The sequence below is a fragment of the Coenobita brevimanus genome, chromosome 27 (assembly GCF_032717465.1).
Source record: "Coenobita brevimanus isolate Jiangsu-jjx chromosome 27, ASM3271746v2, whole genome shotgun sequence".
In the NCBI taxonomy this organism is placed as follows: Eukaryota; Metazoa; Arthropoda; class Malacostraca; order Decapoda; family Coenobitidae; genus Coenobita; species Coenobita brevimanus.
In genome coordinates, this window is record NC_136980.1 from 20,029,342 (window position 1) to 20,048,713 (window position 19,372).

A 19,372-nucleotide genomic window follows, 5' to 3' on the forward strand; every position below is an offset into this window, starting at 1 on the left:
CATTAAAATTTCTTCAGCTAATGTATACTCTGCCATCACTGGCCTCAGTACTAACAAGGCATATGGGCCTGATGGGGTCCCTCCTGTTGTTCTCAAGAACTGTGCTTCTGTGCTTACACCCTGCCTAGGCAAACTCTTTCGCCTTTGTCTGTCAACTTGTACCTTTCCTTCTTGCTGGAAGTTTGCTCTCATTCAGCCAGTCCCAAAGAAGGGTGACCACTCCCAACCCTCCAACTATCGTCCAATTGCCTTAACGTCCTGTATTTCAAAAGTTTTCGAGTTAATTCTCAATAGAAAAATTTTAAGGCATCTTTCCTATCAGAACCTTCTTTCCGATCGTCAGTATGGGTTTCGTCAGGGACGCTCCACTGGCAATCTTCTCACCTACCTTTCTGACTCCTGGTCATCCTCCTTTCGGGACTTGGCGAAAGCTTTGCCATTGTACTTGACATCTCAAAGGTTTTCGATCGAGTCTGGCATAAATCTTTAATTTCCAAACTGTCCTCCTACGGTTTCTATCCTTCTATCTGTCCCTTCATCGCTAGCTTCCTTTCTGGTCGTTCTATAGCCGCTGTTGTAGACGGCCATTGTTCTTCTCCTAGATCTATCAACAGTGGTGTTCCTCAGGGCTCTGTCCTATCACCAACTCTCTTCCTTTTATTCATCAATGATCTTCTAAGCTGTACATCTAACCCTATCCACTCATATGCTGATGACTCCACCCTTCACCTTTCCATTTGGTTCCCGCAACGCCCATCTGAACAGTTACTTCAACAAACAAGAGATGAGGCTATGGCACACCTAATGTCTGACTTGGCTCGTATCTCTGACTGGGGTAAAAATAATAGGGTTGTTTTTAATGCATCTAAGACTCAGTTCTTACACCTATCAACCCGACAAAATCTTCCACAGGTATACCCACTAACGTTTAATAATATTCAGCTTAATCCTGCATCATCCTTGAACATGCTTGGGGTTTCATTTACTCGGAACTTATCTTGGAAAGATCATATTACATCTCTTGTAAAATCTGCTTCCAAGAGATTGGGTGTGCTAAGCCAACTCCGCTCTTTCTTTACCCCTGCACAATTGTTGACTCTATACAGGGGTTTTATCCACCCCTGTGTGGAGTACAACTCTCATGTGTCGGGAGGCTCCCCATATACAGCTCTTCTCAATAGGGTGGAGTCAAAGGCTTTTCGTCGCATTAACTTTCCTCCTCTTACTGACTCCCTTCAACCTCTGTCTCTTCGCCGCACTGTTGCATCTTTATCTCTTTTCCATCGCTACTTTAATGGTCACTGCTCCTCTGAACTGTCTGCTTGCATTCCTCCACCTCTACAACGGGCGCCTAACACCCGTCTGGCAGCAAACTCTCATCCCTTTTTTGTCCAACTCTCTAATGCAAGAGTTAACCGTTACTCCCAGGCTTTCATTTATGCAACAGGTCAGCTCTGGAACTGTCTCCCTCTGTCTGTATTTCCTGCTGCCTATGATCTCCAGTCTTTCAAACGCAGTGTGTCCAGGCATCTCAAAATGATCGGATCTTGAATTTGGCTGTCTATTGTATTTTGTTTTTCTCTTGGAGGGAACTGTTACTGCGGGCTCATGGCCTTTGGTTCCTTCTTCTATCGATCTATCTATTGCCAGACGCCTCAATCCCGTTTGGGGTGGCCACAAACAAATCGCCTCCAAGTCGCCCTTTCCCCCGCCATTTCACTCCCCTGCTCCCAACTCACCCCCCCTCTCTCATATTCCTCTCCACCTCATCTCTCCATCTCATCCTCGGCCTCCCCCTCCCTCTTTCCCCCTCCACCTCACTCACATACACTCTCTTCGTCAGTCTTTCACCCTCCATCCTCTCCGAATGGTTCCTTCTTCCTCGCATAAAAAAAAAAAAAAAACTTCTCTGAATCCTTGTACTTCCTTTATTCTCATTTCAAAGCCAAAGATTGCTGTTGTGTATATTACACAACAACATATCTTGCTCTCGTGTTCCAGAACTTGAATTATCTGAATTCCCTACTCTCTACCTTCAGCCATTCAGTCACTTTCTGACCAAATATATCTGTGACTGATTGAAAAATCTTTCGACTATCTTCCTTTTAAGATGGAACATGTCCTATCTGTTTCTCCTTTCTCTGAAATCTCCACTCTAAGCGAGTTCAATGTTCAAAGCCACCTTTGGCTCTCCTCTCCTTTTACTGATGCACCTGGTGAACAGTCGTACATCTTTTCTATCCTTAATGACCTCGAGCAGCTTGTGTAGCACCCTGTGGCACTGTTAGAGGGGTTGACATGATCCACAACTGAATGCTCAGAGAATGTATCGACTGGTGAATGCTCAGATGGTGTAGCACTGGATGTTAGTAAATCTGGCTGTTCAAGTAGCGGTGCGTCTATGTCTTTACTCTCAGTGGAGTAATGTGAGAGTGAATAACTGAGTTGATTTGGGAGAGTACCGGAAGTGGATATTCCATGCTAGATATTGGGAACCCATTAATGTCTATGGTACGAGAAGCTGGTAATAGGGCAATTGCTTGATGAGCCATTATCAGAAAGCCAATGAGAGTATCCGCTGGATATTTAAGGTCACTGGTGACGTTAAATTCAGCGGCAAAAGGTGTTAACGATTTATCAAGTTGTACCCTTAAAGTGACCTTTCCCTTGACCTGAAATTCTGAGCCATTGACGCCGCATAGGAGAATGTCAGGTGGTTCAAGGAGCCCGACCTTTTTAGTTCTTTCCCTAATGTTATTTAGGGAGGTATCAGAGATCAAATTTACCATAGATCCAATGTCCATGAAGAAAGAGCTTTGTACCCCTTTGCTCCATCCTAGAATAACTAAGCCTAAAGAAGTTACGGGTCCCACCTTGCGAATGGGGAGTTGATCTTCTGTTATCTTACTTTCTGGTTCGGGCGTATCTTAAGCTGTTATGTTACATTTTTCTGATGAGAGCGCTCCTCTTCCCATGACTGACAGCTCTTAAGGTAACGACACTCGTCAGTGGAGTGAGTTGTACTATTCTTGTGATAATTGCATGTGAGACGACGGGATCGCGAAGGTGTGCGCTGCCATCCCTGTGAGCGAAATCACCTTTGTTTGCTTGCACAACTGGACTCTCAATGACCTACGTTATCGCAGTGCCAGCTCACAACTGAGGATTGTTTGTCTCGTCGCACATTAGATTTGCCATGACCGCTAGATGGTGATCGATGCTGTGAGTGAGAACGATTATTAGGTTTCCCTTTCGTAGCTGACCGCGAATGTGAGGAATCCAATGAAGTGGCAGTGGTGTGTAGTACTCTCGCAGTACTGCCCGCAGAGTGAGAGGCTGAAGAGTGAGTACTGGCCTGGTGAGTGACGTTTGATCCCGATCTTTCTACTATGGCCTTTGTGATGTTAACTATTTCGTCACAGGGATTAAAGCCAATCTGTAGGGCTGTTTCCCTCTGGTGATCTGTGAGCCAGTTCATAAATCTTGGGGAACCCCACAAGTCTCCAAAATTATCTAGTGTAACCATAATCTGGCCAGTAAGTGCAGTCACCCACTGAGTACCCTGCAACAATTGGCGCATCTCAGAACTCATCACCTTCATTGTAGCGGCCGCTTCAATTACCCTTGCATGTTGTAAAGGTATTTTCATATCCTCTTCCATCTGTTTGAGGAGATTAGTCAAACCATTAAGAGATGCGGCATTGGAATGTTGACAATAAAGTTGAATTAATTGTTGGCGGCATGCATCGAATGTCTGACAATCTTCAAGATGCCTTGCACGAACTGCAGCTCCTATTAGTGATCTGCCTTGGTGTAGTTGACCCATAAGGCCACTTTCACACGAGGCCACCAGTGGCCGCCACCAGCGGCCGCCACTGGTGGCCTCGTGTGAAGTGGCCGGCAATTGGTGGCGCCGTATGAAAGCTCTGATTTGAAACAATGCTTTACAGCGAGTGGCAGCAACCACCAGTCGCGGACACTAATTGCGCTAGCGAACCCCCGTCGGGAGCTGGTTGCTGGCCAGGCAACCGCAGTGGCCCCGTATGAAAGGCTCCATTGAAAACTACGGGAGGCAACTATCAGGCCACCGGTGACGGCCACCAGTGGCCTTGTGTGAAATCAGCCTAAGATAAGAGACTTTCAGGGGTTCAGTTGTGATTTGCCGATTATGAATGTCTGTTTCGACCTCTCTGAGCAAGTCGTAGATGGAGACTGTACTGTCCTCTCCTGTAAATTTGGGGCGGTTATCATCGTCCAAATATATGGACTAGGGAGGTGGGGGGTCCTGATTAGCCATCGTAGGAAGAGGGTGAGGTTGCGAAAGTGAGGAAGTAGCCCCTGTAGTAAGTTGCGACAGTGCATGAGAAGGGACTGTTGCAGTTACAGTGGTGTGTATCGGGGTTGGTGAAGGTGTATGTGTAGTAGAAGGTAAGGACAAAGGCTGTGGGGAAGGCTGTGTGACTTCTAGAGAATCGGTTGGGGAAGATGATAGAGTATCTGATGTCGATATATCTGGATCAGGAGCAGCAATGGTAGGGTTGGTATAGGTGGTAGTAGGTGTTGTAAGAGTAGTAAGAGTAGTCGTAGTAGTAGTTAGAGGAGTTACGGTATTTTTATCGTAATATTTGCCACTTCGAAGATACGTTACACCATCATCACATACATGATCATCAGTTTCACTATCAGATTCAATTGGGAAGAGATGTACCCTTAAAAAAAAAAGTCATTAATAGAATAGGAAGCAAGTAAATAAAGAGATATATGAATACATAAATGAATGAAGGAATGAATGAATGAAAATATTTATAGCATATGAAAAGATATGCTTTATATACAATTAATATGAGTGGGAATGAACGCGTAAGGTATAGCGAAGTGTGAAGGGAAGTAGGAGAAAATGGGATGAAGTAGGAGTGAGTGAACGAGAAATTCTGAGTGAACGAAAAATGAGGGACGAAGAATGCAATGAATGAACAGGAGTAAATGAGTAAAATAATCACAATCTATACAGATAGCTCACCATCCCTGTAAAAAGGAATCGATTAATTTGATAAAATATGAAAATGCATGAAGATGCACACATAAAAAAAAAAAAAATATTCACAGTCTGTAGTAAGATGTGGCCTGAATACTAAAACGGCCTATTAGCCTGATGGGGTCCCTCCAGTTGTCCTCAAGATTTGTGCCTCTGTGCTTGCACCCTACCTAGCAAACTTTTCCACATATGTCTGTCAAAATGTACCTTTCCTTCTTGCGGGAACAGGTCAACTCTGGAACTGTTTTCGTCTGTCTGTATTTCATAAAGCCCATGACCTCCAGTGTTTCAAGCACAGAGTGTCCAGGCATCGGGAGAGAAATAGATCCTGAATTTCTTGGAAACAACAGTCTTATAGACTTGTTGGCTTTGGTTCCTTCTCTCTTGCATATATATATATATATATATATATATATATATATATATATATATATATATATATATATATATATATATATATATATATATATATATATATATATATATATATATATATATATATATATATATATATATATATATATATATATATATATATATATATATATATTAGAGAAAAAGAGAGAGAGAGAGAGGTAGATACAAATATATGTATCTAATGATATACCGTAAATATATAAATAGAGAGATACTTATTCTTATCACTGTTCTTTATACCTCTATGCATACCTGTAGATTTCTTTCCCATTGTGGTAGGTAGGTATGCAGCACCTGTATATTCACACACTCTCACTCCCTTTTTTTTTTATCCAAATATCTCTTGCAAGAGACAATGGTATTCTCAGTCATTTATGAATGAGCTAGTCTACTCTGAATCTTCCTCGGTCTGTCTTTCCTCATTCTTATGGTCTCCAGTCCTTTAATCGCAATATGTTCATACATCTTGAAATGAAAGAAGTTTGAAGATGCTCTTATACACTCATTTATTTCTGCAAGGAATAAGTTTGCAAGTTGTACAGGTAAGGCTAGAGTTTTCTTTTTCCACTGAATTGAATATGATCAATAAAAACATGCATTCAGTATTGGTTAATAATATAAAAAACTACGAGGGGGTTTTAGAAAGGAGTTTTTCGAAAATATTGTTGGATCAAGTCTCTCGCTAAGTATCAAATAAGCTTATTATGCTGCCCTATTTTTGCTCTGCTTTGTCTGACATTTGGATTCTGTCGTCTCCTTTTATTTCTCTTAAACCGCCATCAGCACACTGGAAACCTGAATGCAAACCTGCAAGCCTTGTAGGACGAGAGAGTGATTTTTACCAGAAATTAAATGCCAGCCGGGATGACCTGTGTGTAGCAAAATATGCATGAATCCCTCTTTTTCTTCCCCATAGGCCCAACCGGTCTTGCCTGCTCGCCGAAGGATCGGAGTAACGACTGGTTCTTCGACGCACTGGACCCGGACTCCCAGCGCTGGTCCATAAACGCCACGGAATTTGGCCATGGGGATTTCCTTGATCGTACTTATCAGCAGATCATTGAAATAACAAACTTCTGTGCATACAATAAAGAAGCCACGGAGGAGGAGTTAGCAGGATACAGGAAGTTTGTGGCGGGACAGACGGTAACCTTCATAAAGGGTGAGTACAAGAAATATCCTGTGCAGAACAGCAGTAGTCCCTTCAGTCCGGCGATGTCCTTTATTTTATTCCTGCTACCGCCTGATTACTTTCAGTTTGAGAGGCACAAACACACACACACACACACGCACACAAATACCTATACTATAGCGAAAATCATACTCTGAATAAGTGTCATTAATTTCCATATAACCACTATAGATACTGAGGTGGTATGGTGAGGGTGTGGGCTCCCTCCTACCCTCATAACAACTAAACGCTAATAATCTCACTTACCATACACTGTATACTATCTATCTATCTATCTATTGCCAGACGCCTCAATCCCGTTTGGGGTGGCCACAAACAAATCGCCTCCAAGTCGCCCTGTCCCCCGCCATTTCACTGCCCTGCTCCCAACTCACACACCCCTATCTCATATACCTCTCCACCCCATCCCTCCATCTCATCCTCGGCCTCCCCCTCCCTCTTCCCCCCTCCACCTCACTCACATACACTCTCTTCGTCAGTCTCTCACCCTCCATCCTCTCCACATGGCCAAACCACCTCAGTGTGTTCCTCATAACGCTTCCTATCACATCCACATCCACACCACAACGCTCCTTTATATCCTCATTCGTCAGCCTGTCTCTCCACGTGACTCCACAGGCTCCTCTTAAATAACTCATTTCCACTGCTCTCACTCTTGACTTGTGTCCTTCCAACAATGTCCAAGCTTCACTTCCGTACGTTAGAGTTGGTATCACAATACTGTCATGTAGTAACTTTTTCACTTCCATGTTCACTTCCCTGTTTCTTATCACTGCTTTCAAAGAACCAGCAACCTTTCTTCCCTGATGTACCCTTTCAAGCACTTCATCCTCCAAACCTCCATCCTTACTCATCACACTACCCAAGTACTTAAACGTACTCACATTTTCCAATTCCTCACCATCCAACCTCGCTGTACATTCACTAACTTCACCTCTCTCAAAGACCATCACTTTACTCTTCCCTACATTCACCTTTAGATTCCGTTTCTTACACACTCTCTCAAACTCATCCACTAATGTGGCGTAATAATCCACTTCCACAATTCACACATACCACACACCTATCCCTGCACCATTGTATGCATCAAACATGTATCCCTGTATCATATTACATGCACCACTCGGTCAGCAGTATACACGTGGTCAGGGACGCCGCATTGTCGCCCACCTGTAGTCGACGCGGGAAGATCACAGTTGCGCGACCAATCACGCACCAGGTGGTACTGCGTCCCACTATGACTCAGCTGCTGCGCTGACCTATGAAGTAGCAGTCCCTGGCCTCGTGACCCCACCTTCCAGTGAGCTGCCACGTGCCTCACCTTAGCCAATCACCGGGCCTTCTAGGGACACTAACACCAGCGTGCCCTGCTGCAGCTTGTCATAAAAGTGGCCTGCCCGGGTCCCTCGTTCTTCTCTCTAGCCCCAGACTCCGACACACACACACATTTGCATCGCGTAAAGCAGACACGTCACACTCAAGCATTCACACATTCATTCACGGTCACGCTAACTCACACTCCTCGCTCACACACTAGCGCCTCAAGTATTAGTTTCACTCTCGCTACAGTACGGAAATAATAACAAGTTTGTCCCTGTATTATCACTGAATTGTTATCATTGTACAATTTAACTAATAATATAATTCCCCTCTGCCTCACATCCGACTTTAATATTCCTCCTACCATCGTAAGTTAATCAAGTAAGAGATACACAACACTAACACCATTGCAAAATACCATTTTTAGTAATTTCGATATGACCACAACGGGTAGGGGGTGATGCTTTTACACAGTAGTTTCCTATTGATACTAACTGTAATTATTCCCTAATATCTCACTTACACAACACACTACTACCATAACAAAAAATAACTTTATAAAGATAGTTTCCTTAAATTCCACACAATCATTATACAGTAGGTAGGGAGGTTATATAGCGAGGCTAGGGTTCCCAACTGATCTTCACAACAACCAAACACTGACACCATAATGGAACATCATATTTTGAAAACAGTGTCTTTATTTCCTGTAGTCACTTTATGCAGGAAAATGTTACGGTGAGGTTAGGGCCTCCTACTAACCATCAATACAACCAAATACTAATATACCAAACACTCCACACCCTAATGCTACACTAGAACACCACATTATGACCATGGGGCGGTGCCTCATGTATTTGTGGTGGTGTTTTAGATCATCAGTGTATTGTCGTGTTGATGACCAGGATCATGTGGTGCTACTTTATGACCATGTACTGGTGTTTTATGACCATGGATGCTGTTTATGACCATGACGATGTTGTGATGTTTATATACTTTTCTGGTGCTTTACGACGCTGAACATTTGGTGGTGAATTATGACTATGTGGCGGTGTTTATGACCGTGAGGTAAAGTTAATGACCACAGGGTGATGTTTATGACCAAAGAGTGAATTTTAGTGACCATTAGGTGACGTTTTGTGACCACGTACTGGTGTTTTTGATCATGTGGCAGTGTTTTTGTGATCATGTTTTGGTGCTCAAGGCCCTAAGGTGATGTTTAATGACAATGTGATAATCTGTATGATTACCTAGTCGCGTTAAGGACCATGACCATGTGGTGGTGTTTATACTGTGATCATATGGTTCAGTTGGTGACCATGTGGTGGTGTTTATACGCCCATGTTTTGGTGTTATATTTATCGCCCCCCTTTAGAACGTGGAGCGATAATGTTTTTGCCTGCCTGTGTGTGTGTGTGTGTGTGTGTGTGTGTGTGTGTGTGTGTGTGTGTGTGTGTGTGTGTGTGTTTGTGTGTGAGTGTGTTCCCATTATATCTCATGAACGGTTTGAGCTATCAACATGAAACCTTCAGGGTATCAAGATATTGCGAAATTTTTGGCCAAATTCGAAAATAGGCACTCGGGGTCAAGGTCAAGGTCACCAAAATCGCTGTCAAAGGTCAACTAGTCTTTATCGCCAGCATTTAGCACCATTATATCTCATGAACTGCTTGTGCTATCAACATGAGACCATTAGGGTATCAAGATACGGCTAAAATCTTGGACTTGGCCAACAGCATATTCTAGAAAGCGATTTGCATTTGGCTTATGAATGCTTTTCTTTCATTTTAACCCCTTTACGTCCCGCGTCCCCGGTAGGGGACAGAAATGGGCATTTTCAAAATTTAATAAAGGAGGGAACCCAGGGTTAGGGACATACAGTACGACCTTCATGACTATGAGCCGACAGGCGGAGGGTGGTACGCCTAGCACCCTTCCAGCAAAATCCCTCATACAGGAACTCTGGGAGCTAAGGGGTTAAATATTATTGCTGTTATTATTATTATTCGCTTAAAACCCGCCTTCAGCGGCCTTCATTCGATGTCAAAAGGTCAGAAATGAGTGACTTGTAAAATTAGAGCATTTTACCGGTACCTAGCAATATAAAACCCTGTCCTACGTTGCAGAGTTTTTGCTGTGTTACGATAACAAACAAAGAAACAAACACAGAAACTGGATCATTATGATAAGAATTATTATCATTATTATTATTATTATTATTATTATTATTAGCATTAGCATTAGCATTATTATTAATAAGAATATATATATATATATATATATATATATATATATATATATATATATATATATATATATATATATATATATATATATATATATATATATATATATATATATATATATATATATATATATATATATATATATACAGCGAGAGAGAGAGAGAGAGAGAGAGAGAGAAGAGTAGACTGTAGCACCAGTCGAGCAAGGCAGTAATCCCAAGGTGAATGGAAAGCTGATGACAGGGAGAGCTGGAGCTCCCGTTTCATCAGCCCACGGGACAGATTCCTGACCATTCTCATTTGCTGAACTTTTGCAGTGTCTCAGTAACACAGAGAGTAGGCCAGCATGCTCTCCAATACAAGTTTCTCTAATTAAAATTAAAAAATGGCATTAGTAAATCAGGCATCGGGGTTCCCAGGGGGGGTGGGACCATAAATTCTCCCACCATCAGCCCCTCTCCCAGTGACGACTCAGAGAGATGCCTGGAACCACTGTCTGACTCTTTTCTTCTTCATTTCTGCAACATTCACGGCCTTTCCTCTAACTTTCTCTCTGTCGAACACCACCTCTCCTCCACTAAACCTCACCTTCTCTTCTTGACAGAGACTCAGCTGTCTGAGGCAACTGACAGCAAACCCTTTTCTGTTTTTTCCAACTTTATGCTCATTTCAAAGCCAAAGGTGGATGTTGTGTATATGTACGCAACAATTTATCTTGCTCTCATGTTCCTGAACTTGATTCTTCTGAATTCTCTACTGTCTGGCTTCGGCTTTCTTGTCATTCTCTGACTAAGTATATTTGTGTTGTTTACTTATCACCTAATTCTACTGACTATGAAAAATTCTTTGACTATCTTACTTCTACCGAATGCATTCTATCCATTTCTCCTTTCTCTGAAATCTCCATTCTAGGAGATTTCAATGTTCACCACCACCTTTGGCTCCCCTCTCCTTTCATTGATCCACCTGGTGAACGAGCCTACATCTTTTCTATCCTTAATGACCTAGAGCAGCTTGTACAGCACCCTACCTGTATCCCTGACTGCTTTGGACAGAGCTCCAACATACTTGACCCCTCCCTTAAAACTAATCCTTCTGCTTACGCTGTTAATCTTTCCTCTCCATAGGGCTCCTCCGATCACAAACTTATTACCTTAACCTGTCCTATCGCTCCGGTGTGGCCTGTGGACCCTCCAAAGAAACATCGTCTGTGACACTTTGGAGCTGCGGTTTGGGAGGCCCTCAGACAGTACTTCTTTGATTTTCCCTGGAATGATTATTGTTTCCATGGCTGGGAGCCATCTGAGTGTGCCTTGCGCATTACAGAGATTATTCCCTCAGGCATGGAAGCATTCATTCCTCTCTCATATCCTTTGACTAATGCAAGAAAGCCTTGGTTTAATCACGCTTGATCTAATGCCGTCCACAACAAGGACAAGGCCTATATAAAGTATCAGAGACAACCCAGCCCTGAATCATATCTTGTTTATGTTTCTGCCCGGAATTGTGCTAAGTCTGTTCTTCGCACTGCTAAAAATAATTTCGTCCGTACTAAATGCTCTCAACTCTCCAGCTCAAATTCTTCCTGCTTCTTCTGGCATCTTGCCAAAAACCTTTCTAACATCTTTACCTCATCATCCTTCCCTCTTCTTTTCTATTCTGATGGCTCTGTAGCTATTTCTTCTACTGATAAAGCGATCTCTTCACTCAGACTTTCTCCTCCAATTCCACATTAGACGATTTTGGTGCTGTTCCTCCATCACATACCCCCTCAGACATCCTGATGGCTGACATTAAAATTTCTTCAGCTGGTGTATTTTCCGCTATCACTGGCCTCAATACTAACAAGGCATATAGGCCTGATGGTGTCCCTCCTGTTGTCCTCAAGAACTGTGCTTCAGTGCTTACACCCTGCCTAGGCAAACTCTTTCGCCTTTGTTTGTCAAGTTGTACCTTTTCTTCTTTGGAAGTTTGCTCACATTCAGCCAGTCCCAAACAAAAGTGATTGTTCCCAACCCTCTACCTATCGTCCAATTGCTTTAACATCCTGTGTCTCAAAAGTTTTCGAGTCTATTCTTAACAGAAAAATTTTAAAGCATCTTTTCTATCACAACATTCTTTCTGATTGTCAGTATGGGTTCCACCAGGGATGCTCCTCTGGCGATCTTGTCACCTACCTTTCAGACTCCTGGTCATCCTCCTTTCGGGACTTTGGCGAATGCTTTGCCATTGCACTTGACATCTCAAAGGCTTTCGATCGAGTCTGGCATAAATCTTTGATTTCCAAACTGCCCTCTTACGGTTTCTATCCCTTTACCTGTGCCTTCATCAATAGCTTCCTTTCTGGTCGTTCTATAGCTGCTGTTGTAGACGGCCATCGTTCTACATCTATCAACAGTGGTGTTCCTCAGGGCTCTGTCCTATCACCAACTCTCTTCCTTTTATTCATCAATGACCTTCTAAGCTCTACATCTAATCCTATCCACTTGTACACTGATGATTCCACCCTTCACCTTTCCATTCGGTTCCCACAATGTCCATCTCAGCAGTTACATCAACAAACAAGGGATGAGGCTATGGCACACCTAATGTCTGACATGGGTCATATCTCTGACTGGGGTAAAAATACTCTTGTTGTTTTTAATGCATCAAAAACTCAGTTTTTACACCTATCAACCGGACATAATCTTCCATAGGAGTACCCTCTAAGGTGCGGTGATGAGACAGAGGTTGAGGGGAGTCAGTAAGAAGAGGAGAGCTGATGAGACGAATAACCTTTGACTCCACCCTGTTGAGAAGAGCTGTATGTGGGGAGCCTCCCCACATATGAGAGTTGTATTCTAAACAGGTGGCAACTCTCGATACCACCCATGCACTGCCCCTTTTACGCTCAGGATACGCACACGCATGCAGGCACCAAGGAGCGCGGACTAATTTTCCTCCCGTGACACCACCAACCCCGCACCAGGCGTTAGGGGATCTATACACGCACACACACACACACACCCGAGAGAGAGAGAGAGAGAAAGAGAGAGAGAGAGAAAGAGAGTAAATACGGGAATGGCAAAGGAGCGTCCCTTTGAGTCGGGAGATAAGGCATGAACTTCGTCCCTCTTCTCTCTCTTTTATTCTCCATTCCCTCCCTCCTCTCTCTTTTATTCTCCATTCCCTCCCTCTTCTTTCTCTTATTCTCCATTCCCTCCCTCCTCTCTCCTTTATTCTCCATTCCTTCCCTCTTGTCTCTCTTATTCTCCATTCGCTCCCTCCTCTCTCTCTCTCTCTCTCTCTCTCTTAATCTCCATTCCCTCCCTCCTGTCTCTCTTATTTTCCATTCCCTCCCTCTTCTCTCTCTTATTCTCCATTCGCTCCCTCCTCTCTCTCTCTCTCTCTCTCTCTCTCTCTCTTCATTCTGCATTCCCTCCCTCTGGAGAGAGAGAGAGAGAGAGAGAGAGAGAGAGAGAGTTTATGCTACAGTAATCACGTGATCCTTGCCGAATGCCTTGGTAAATATAGGCTGTTTTTCCCGGACAATGACCTACCTCAATCACGGCGGGTGGTGGGTGGGTTGTTCGCGCCACCAGCTGTTCATCTTCTGGCCATTTTATCTCACCACCACGTGACTTTATGTGGTCATATATATAATATATATTACCGGATGCGCGCGAACATGTCCAAGACGATGATGTTTGTTTCATTCAGTTCTGTAAGACTCGAAATTTCAGGCAAATCGTCGCTTGGAGCCCGGTACCTACGGAAGCATGGTCGCTCTCCACGGGTTCATAATATCCAGCTCAATCGTGCATCATGCTTGAACATGCTTGGGGTTTCATTCACAGGGGACTTATCTTGGAAAGATCATATTACATCTCTTGTAAAATCTGCTTCCAAGAGATTAGGTGTGCTAAGCCGATTCCGTACCTTCTTTACCCCTGCACAGTTGTTGACTCTATACACGGGTTTTATTCGCCTCTGTTTAGAGTACAACTCTCATATGTGGGAGGGCTCCCCACATACAGCTCTTCTCAATAGGGTGGAGTCAAAGGCTATTCGTCTCATCAACTCTCCTCCTCTTACTGACTCCCCTCAACCTCTATCTCTTCACCGCACTGTTGCATCTTTGTCTCTTTTCTATCGCAACTTCAATGGTCACTGCTTCTCTGAACCATCTGCTTACATCCCTCCACCTCTACGACGGGTGAGTCAAGCAACAAATTCTCATCCCTTTTCTGTCCAACTCTCTAATGCAAGAGTTGACAGTTACTCCCAGTCCTTCATTTATGCAACAGGTAAACTCTGGAACTGTCTCCCTCTGTCTGTATTCCCTACTTCCTATGATCTCCAGTCTTTCAAACGCAGTGTGTCTAGGCATCTCGAAATGAACGGATCTTTACTTTGGTTCTCTTTTGTATTGTTTTTGTTTTTTCTTTTGAAGGAACAGTTTGCAGGCTCCTGGTCTTTGGTTCCTTCTTTCTCGCATTTTATATATATATATATATATATATATATATATATATATATATATATATATATGTATGTATGTATGGTTGTTCAGTAAAGATCTTCAAAACTCTGACTACTTAGGCTATGGTGCCGACATGATGGTCCTGCTCACAGCATCTGTTGAGAACGTCCCGCCATCCCAGTGACACCTGGTTATCTCCCGGGATTCCGAATTTCCGTTCTGTGTAAGAAAATTCTGCTTTCGGTGCATATCTTCGATGACGAGTATACAGACCTATGGCCCCAGTCACACTGCAGGTATGACTCATCTCAAACCACCCGCGACCTGCAAGTTGTGGTTGGTTTTGGTGAGGTTTACGACCAGTTTTCATATGTCTTGGTCTAGCCGCAGGGCACCATGGCGACCAAAAAATCGTTGTGAGTTTTTTTTATGCTGCACGAAAAACCTCCCCGCGACCACCGATGTCATTACACGGAAGCCGCCTGGCGGGCGGTTGGACTGTGTCTGGCCAGCTTACTGACTGTGACTGGCCGGTGACACCTGATTTTTAAGCAGTGGTTGCCATCCGGACAGAGGAGCCGGTCGCCGCATGTTCTGTGCAGTGGCCGTCAGCACTCTGTCAAGGCGATGACTGGACTGCGGCAGCCCCTGTCCACAAGCCTCCTGTTCGGGATGGTGGTTGAAGTCCAGCCGCCATCCAGCTGACAATTGGTCAAGCGAGAGGTGGTGGGCTGGAACGAGACTAGCCTCCAGCCAATCTGAAGCCGGTGTCAGTCTAGTGGCGGCCTAGAGGTTGCAGTCTAAACTGCGACAGGACGTGGACTGGCCACCATTTGTTGGTGGCCTGCCAACAACCGGCCGGCCACCTGTCGGTGTCTTGACCTGTGTGTACCTTGCCATGGTCGCCATTTGGCCACCCACTGGACGGACGCTGGACAGACACTGGACGACGACCGGTAGCCGATCGGTGGCATGACTGCTTGGAGACCTCCGTGGTCAGGGACTAGTTTCGAGATTTTCAGGTCTGCAACAAGTCGTACCTGCACTGTGACTGGGGCATATGTTGAACCATTTGTCTTATCAGTCAGGGAAGGAAAGATACCATGGAAAGAACGTATTATTCTCTCTGAAATGGAAGAGTGTCGTTGCCTAGTGAGAAGTCCTTATGGAATGAAAAATTAAGTAATGACGGCTACCTTTGTACTGACTGTCTGAGGCTTTGGGGCGCACTTATATCCCCTGTCAGTTACATCACAGGCCCAGCATGTGCAGGTGTTCGGGACTATGAAGACTGTAAACGCTAAGGTGTGGACAACCCTCATCCCCCAGTTTTTGTGGATAAATTCTGAGGTGTGTGATGATAATAGGATGCAACTGACATCTCTTTGTTGCCGCTGACTAAATTGTGCTGAGTGGCATGCATGCTGTATTCATTTAACAATAACAGGTGTTCAAGAATAACGATTTGCTTACACCTTGACACGTTCGCTGTTATGAAGGCGGAAGTAACTGTCTGATTACCTTGAAGGTAGGTAGGTATTTGTAGTAAAGGGTTTGGCAGCCAAATGATAATTCGCTTCACTCTCTTTGGTTAAGCTAAATTCTAAGGATAATCGGTAAGAGTCCATCCAATTTGTTTATCACAATCCAGCTCAGACAGAAGTACAGTACTCCCGGCGCTCTTTAGGTCTTGTACAGGAACACTCGTTGTCTCCTGGAAACTGTCATAACGGGGCTATTTTATTGATATTGAGGCCGAAGCAGCTGACAAGCTCCCGGTTATTGACGACAACATTTGACAAGTGCGGTGATGCTTGATTATGCCTGACCATTCTTTATAACTGCTGACTGCAGTCTGTAATGTGGGATGCAGGCTAATCATATCTATCAATTACATGTAATTCTTATCTGACAAAAGATCAGGGATTAGTTTACGCACCGACTTATTAAATTTTGATAAGAAGCATAATTTCACCACACACTTTATCACTTCTCACTTCTCCCCTTGTCACACAACTGAACTTGAACTTTTACACACTTACACCCAAAATGTGAGCTGACCTCACTTACGTGCTGATCTACCCCACAGCACTGTTCACGGAGGAGGGCGACTGCAGTGAGTACCTGCCGTACCTTGAGGACCCCAACAAGATGTCAGTCAACACAAAGCATCGCTTTGTCAACCCCATCGGCGGCTGTCCCGTTGCTGGCTGCTCGTGGTGGCCCTAACCCGTCACCACTCCTGCAACAGACTGACCTGTCGTTTCAAGCAGATTAAGTAATTTATATTTCATTCTCTCCATATCCAGCGTTGTTAGTCATTCTAGAAGAAGTCTATCGGAGTGACAGGCTGAATGAAAACAAGAGTAAACTACAAAAGGCGTCATTATATTGAATGAGTCAATCTCTGCAACACTTTATGATGTATAATTTCAGCACCAGCTTAGCCTCTGCCATATCAACCCGGTAGCACCTGATCCTCTTTATATGCCACTGCAACATTACCCTTCCCATTGCAACACATCTCATTCCCTTATACCTCTCAAGTATCACTCTCCCCTAATATACCTCTACAACTCCACCGCACATTCTGGTATAATCCTGCAACCAACCTACCCCCTGATATATGCCTACAACATCCCCCACCTATGCAACACACCCTGACATAATGCTACATCATCTCATCCCTTGGTATTTCTTTGCAACATCACCCCACCACGATATAGTCGAGTAACATCATGCACCTCCTGGTATACTTCTGCAACTCCCACACCTGAAACATCTGCTATACCTTTACAACACCACTGCATCTCTTGGTATACCATTGCAACATCACCATCCCTCTGATATACTCCTGCAATAACAACCCCACATCTTGGTATACCTTTGCCATACCACCCACTGGCTGATATACCCCCCCGCAACACCATCATACTCCTTGGCGAATCACCACAACACCAATCACACCACCGTACCACAGCCAACTGCCACACCTCTGACACCCCCACACACAACCATTTCCAAAGTACGCCATCAAACCACCCCAATCCTAGCCACACCAGTATACCCCAGTCACACCGCAACACTATCTCCCTCGCCATCACGCCCCGTGCGCACATGCCTTATCCATATCACTACGATGGCATATTAAGTTGTTTTATTGTTGTTACCGCCAGATGATAGTATTCACTTTGGGGACATTCTACGACCTGGAGCAGTTAGCGACTTATGATGTGTTAGGTAGCAACACAAAGAGTATAAAGAAAACATCCACTGTGTAAAGTGGTTACCAAAGTTCTCAGTCTGATGTGAATTACATGTGAATTATCTAAAATTTTATCCACGGGATATAAGACAGTAAAACAAATTATTAGAATTATGTGATTACCAGATTAAATAAAGCCAAATTCAAGTAAACAAGGTGCTTCTTAACCCTAAATGGCAGCCGTGCATAAGCCTATCAATACGATAGCTATAATTTTCATTTTACTGGGACTATCAAGAGACGAATATACTCTCTCTCTCTCTCTCTCTCTCTCTCTCTCTCTTTCTCTCTCTCTCTCTCTCTCTCTCTCTCTCTCTCTCTCTCTCTCCGTATATATATATATATATATATATATATATATATATATAAACTGACCCCCAAAAGCAGTACTGAGGTTGATTCTCAGCAGACAATTAAACAGTTGGTACAGCCTATTTTGGAGCACTATATGTGAGTGTGTGTGTGTGTGTGTGTGTGTGTGTGTGTAAGAAGTTGTTGTGGCAACGCGGTCTCTTACAAAAGAGTGTGGGCTATATAATGAGCTGCCAGAGGTGCCTGGGCTTCAGTTTGTCAGTAACTGAATTTCAGCTATTAGTGCCGAGGCGTACCTCTTGCTCTACTCATGATCTGGGTAAGGCTGTAATAACTAGAGGCAATCTCTCTCTCTCTTTCTCTCTCTCTCTCTCTCTCTACTTGACATAATATCATGTCTTTGCTTAAGCTTTCCGCGTTGTTGTGTTCATTGCAGACTCGTTTATGACCCTGATACTGTATGTGTGTTTGTGGGTATTCTCTCTAGCACTAGACTGATGTATGTTCATATGAAAAGTTAAGGCTGGATCCAGTCTTAGGTTTATATATATATATATATATATATATATATATATATATATATATATATATATATATATATATATATATATATATATATATATATATATATATATATATATATCATCATCATCATGTTTGAATGTCCACTGCAGGACCGGCCTATCCCTACTGAACTGGGAACAATACAGCCTATGTATCTCGATGAAGTGGCTTCGGCTGTCTGGTAGAGATTGTATGTAGGATAAGAAGTGCTTGTAAGTGTGACTGTAATGTTGGTGTGGCTTTGGATGTGTGTGTTATCTGTGAACCAAGTGTAATCGGCCTGTGCAAGCCGACCGGATGCAAGCATACTTTATAGTACGTGACACTGGATCAACCACAGTACCCCTTATGTCCCCAAAGCAGTATGTGGCCGGGTAAACACTCCCAAAGTTTATTTCCTTGGTGAGGCGCTAACCCTTATTTTCCCATGTACGATAATGCATACTCTACCATTGTGTGTGTGTATGTGTATGTGTATAAAGACAGACAGACAGACAGACAGACAGACACACACACACACACACACACACACACACACACACACACACACATATATATA

The 19,372-nt window shown here is 43.6% G+C and overlaps 1 protein-coding gene across 1 annotated transcript in view; it reads left to right on the top strand.

The window, feature by feature from the left end:
- Positions 1-16,928, top strand: part of LOC145394488 (uncharacterized) — a 66,815-nt gene extending 49,887 nt beyond the window's left edge. Inside the window, 2 exon segments of the mRNA XM_080268337.1 lie at positions 6,369-6,614; positions 16,762-16,928. Of these exon segments, the coding sequence (XP_080124463.1) occupies positions 6,369-6,614; positions 16,762-16,928 (413 nt within the window).
- The last annotated feature ends 2,444 nt before the right edge of the window (positions 16,929-19,372 follow it).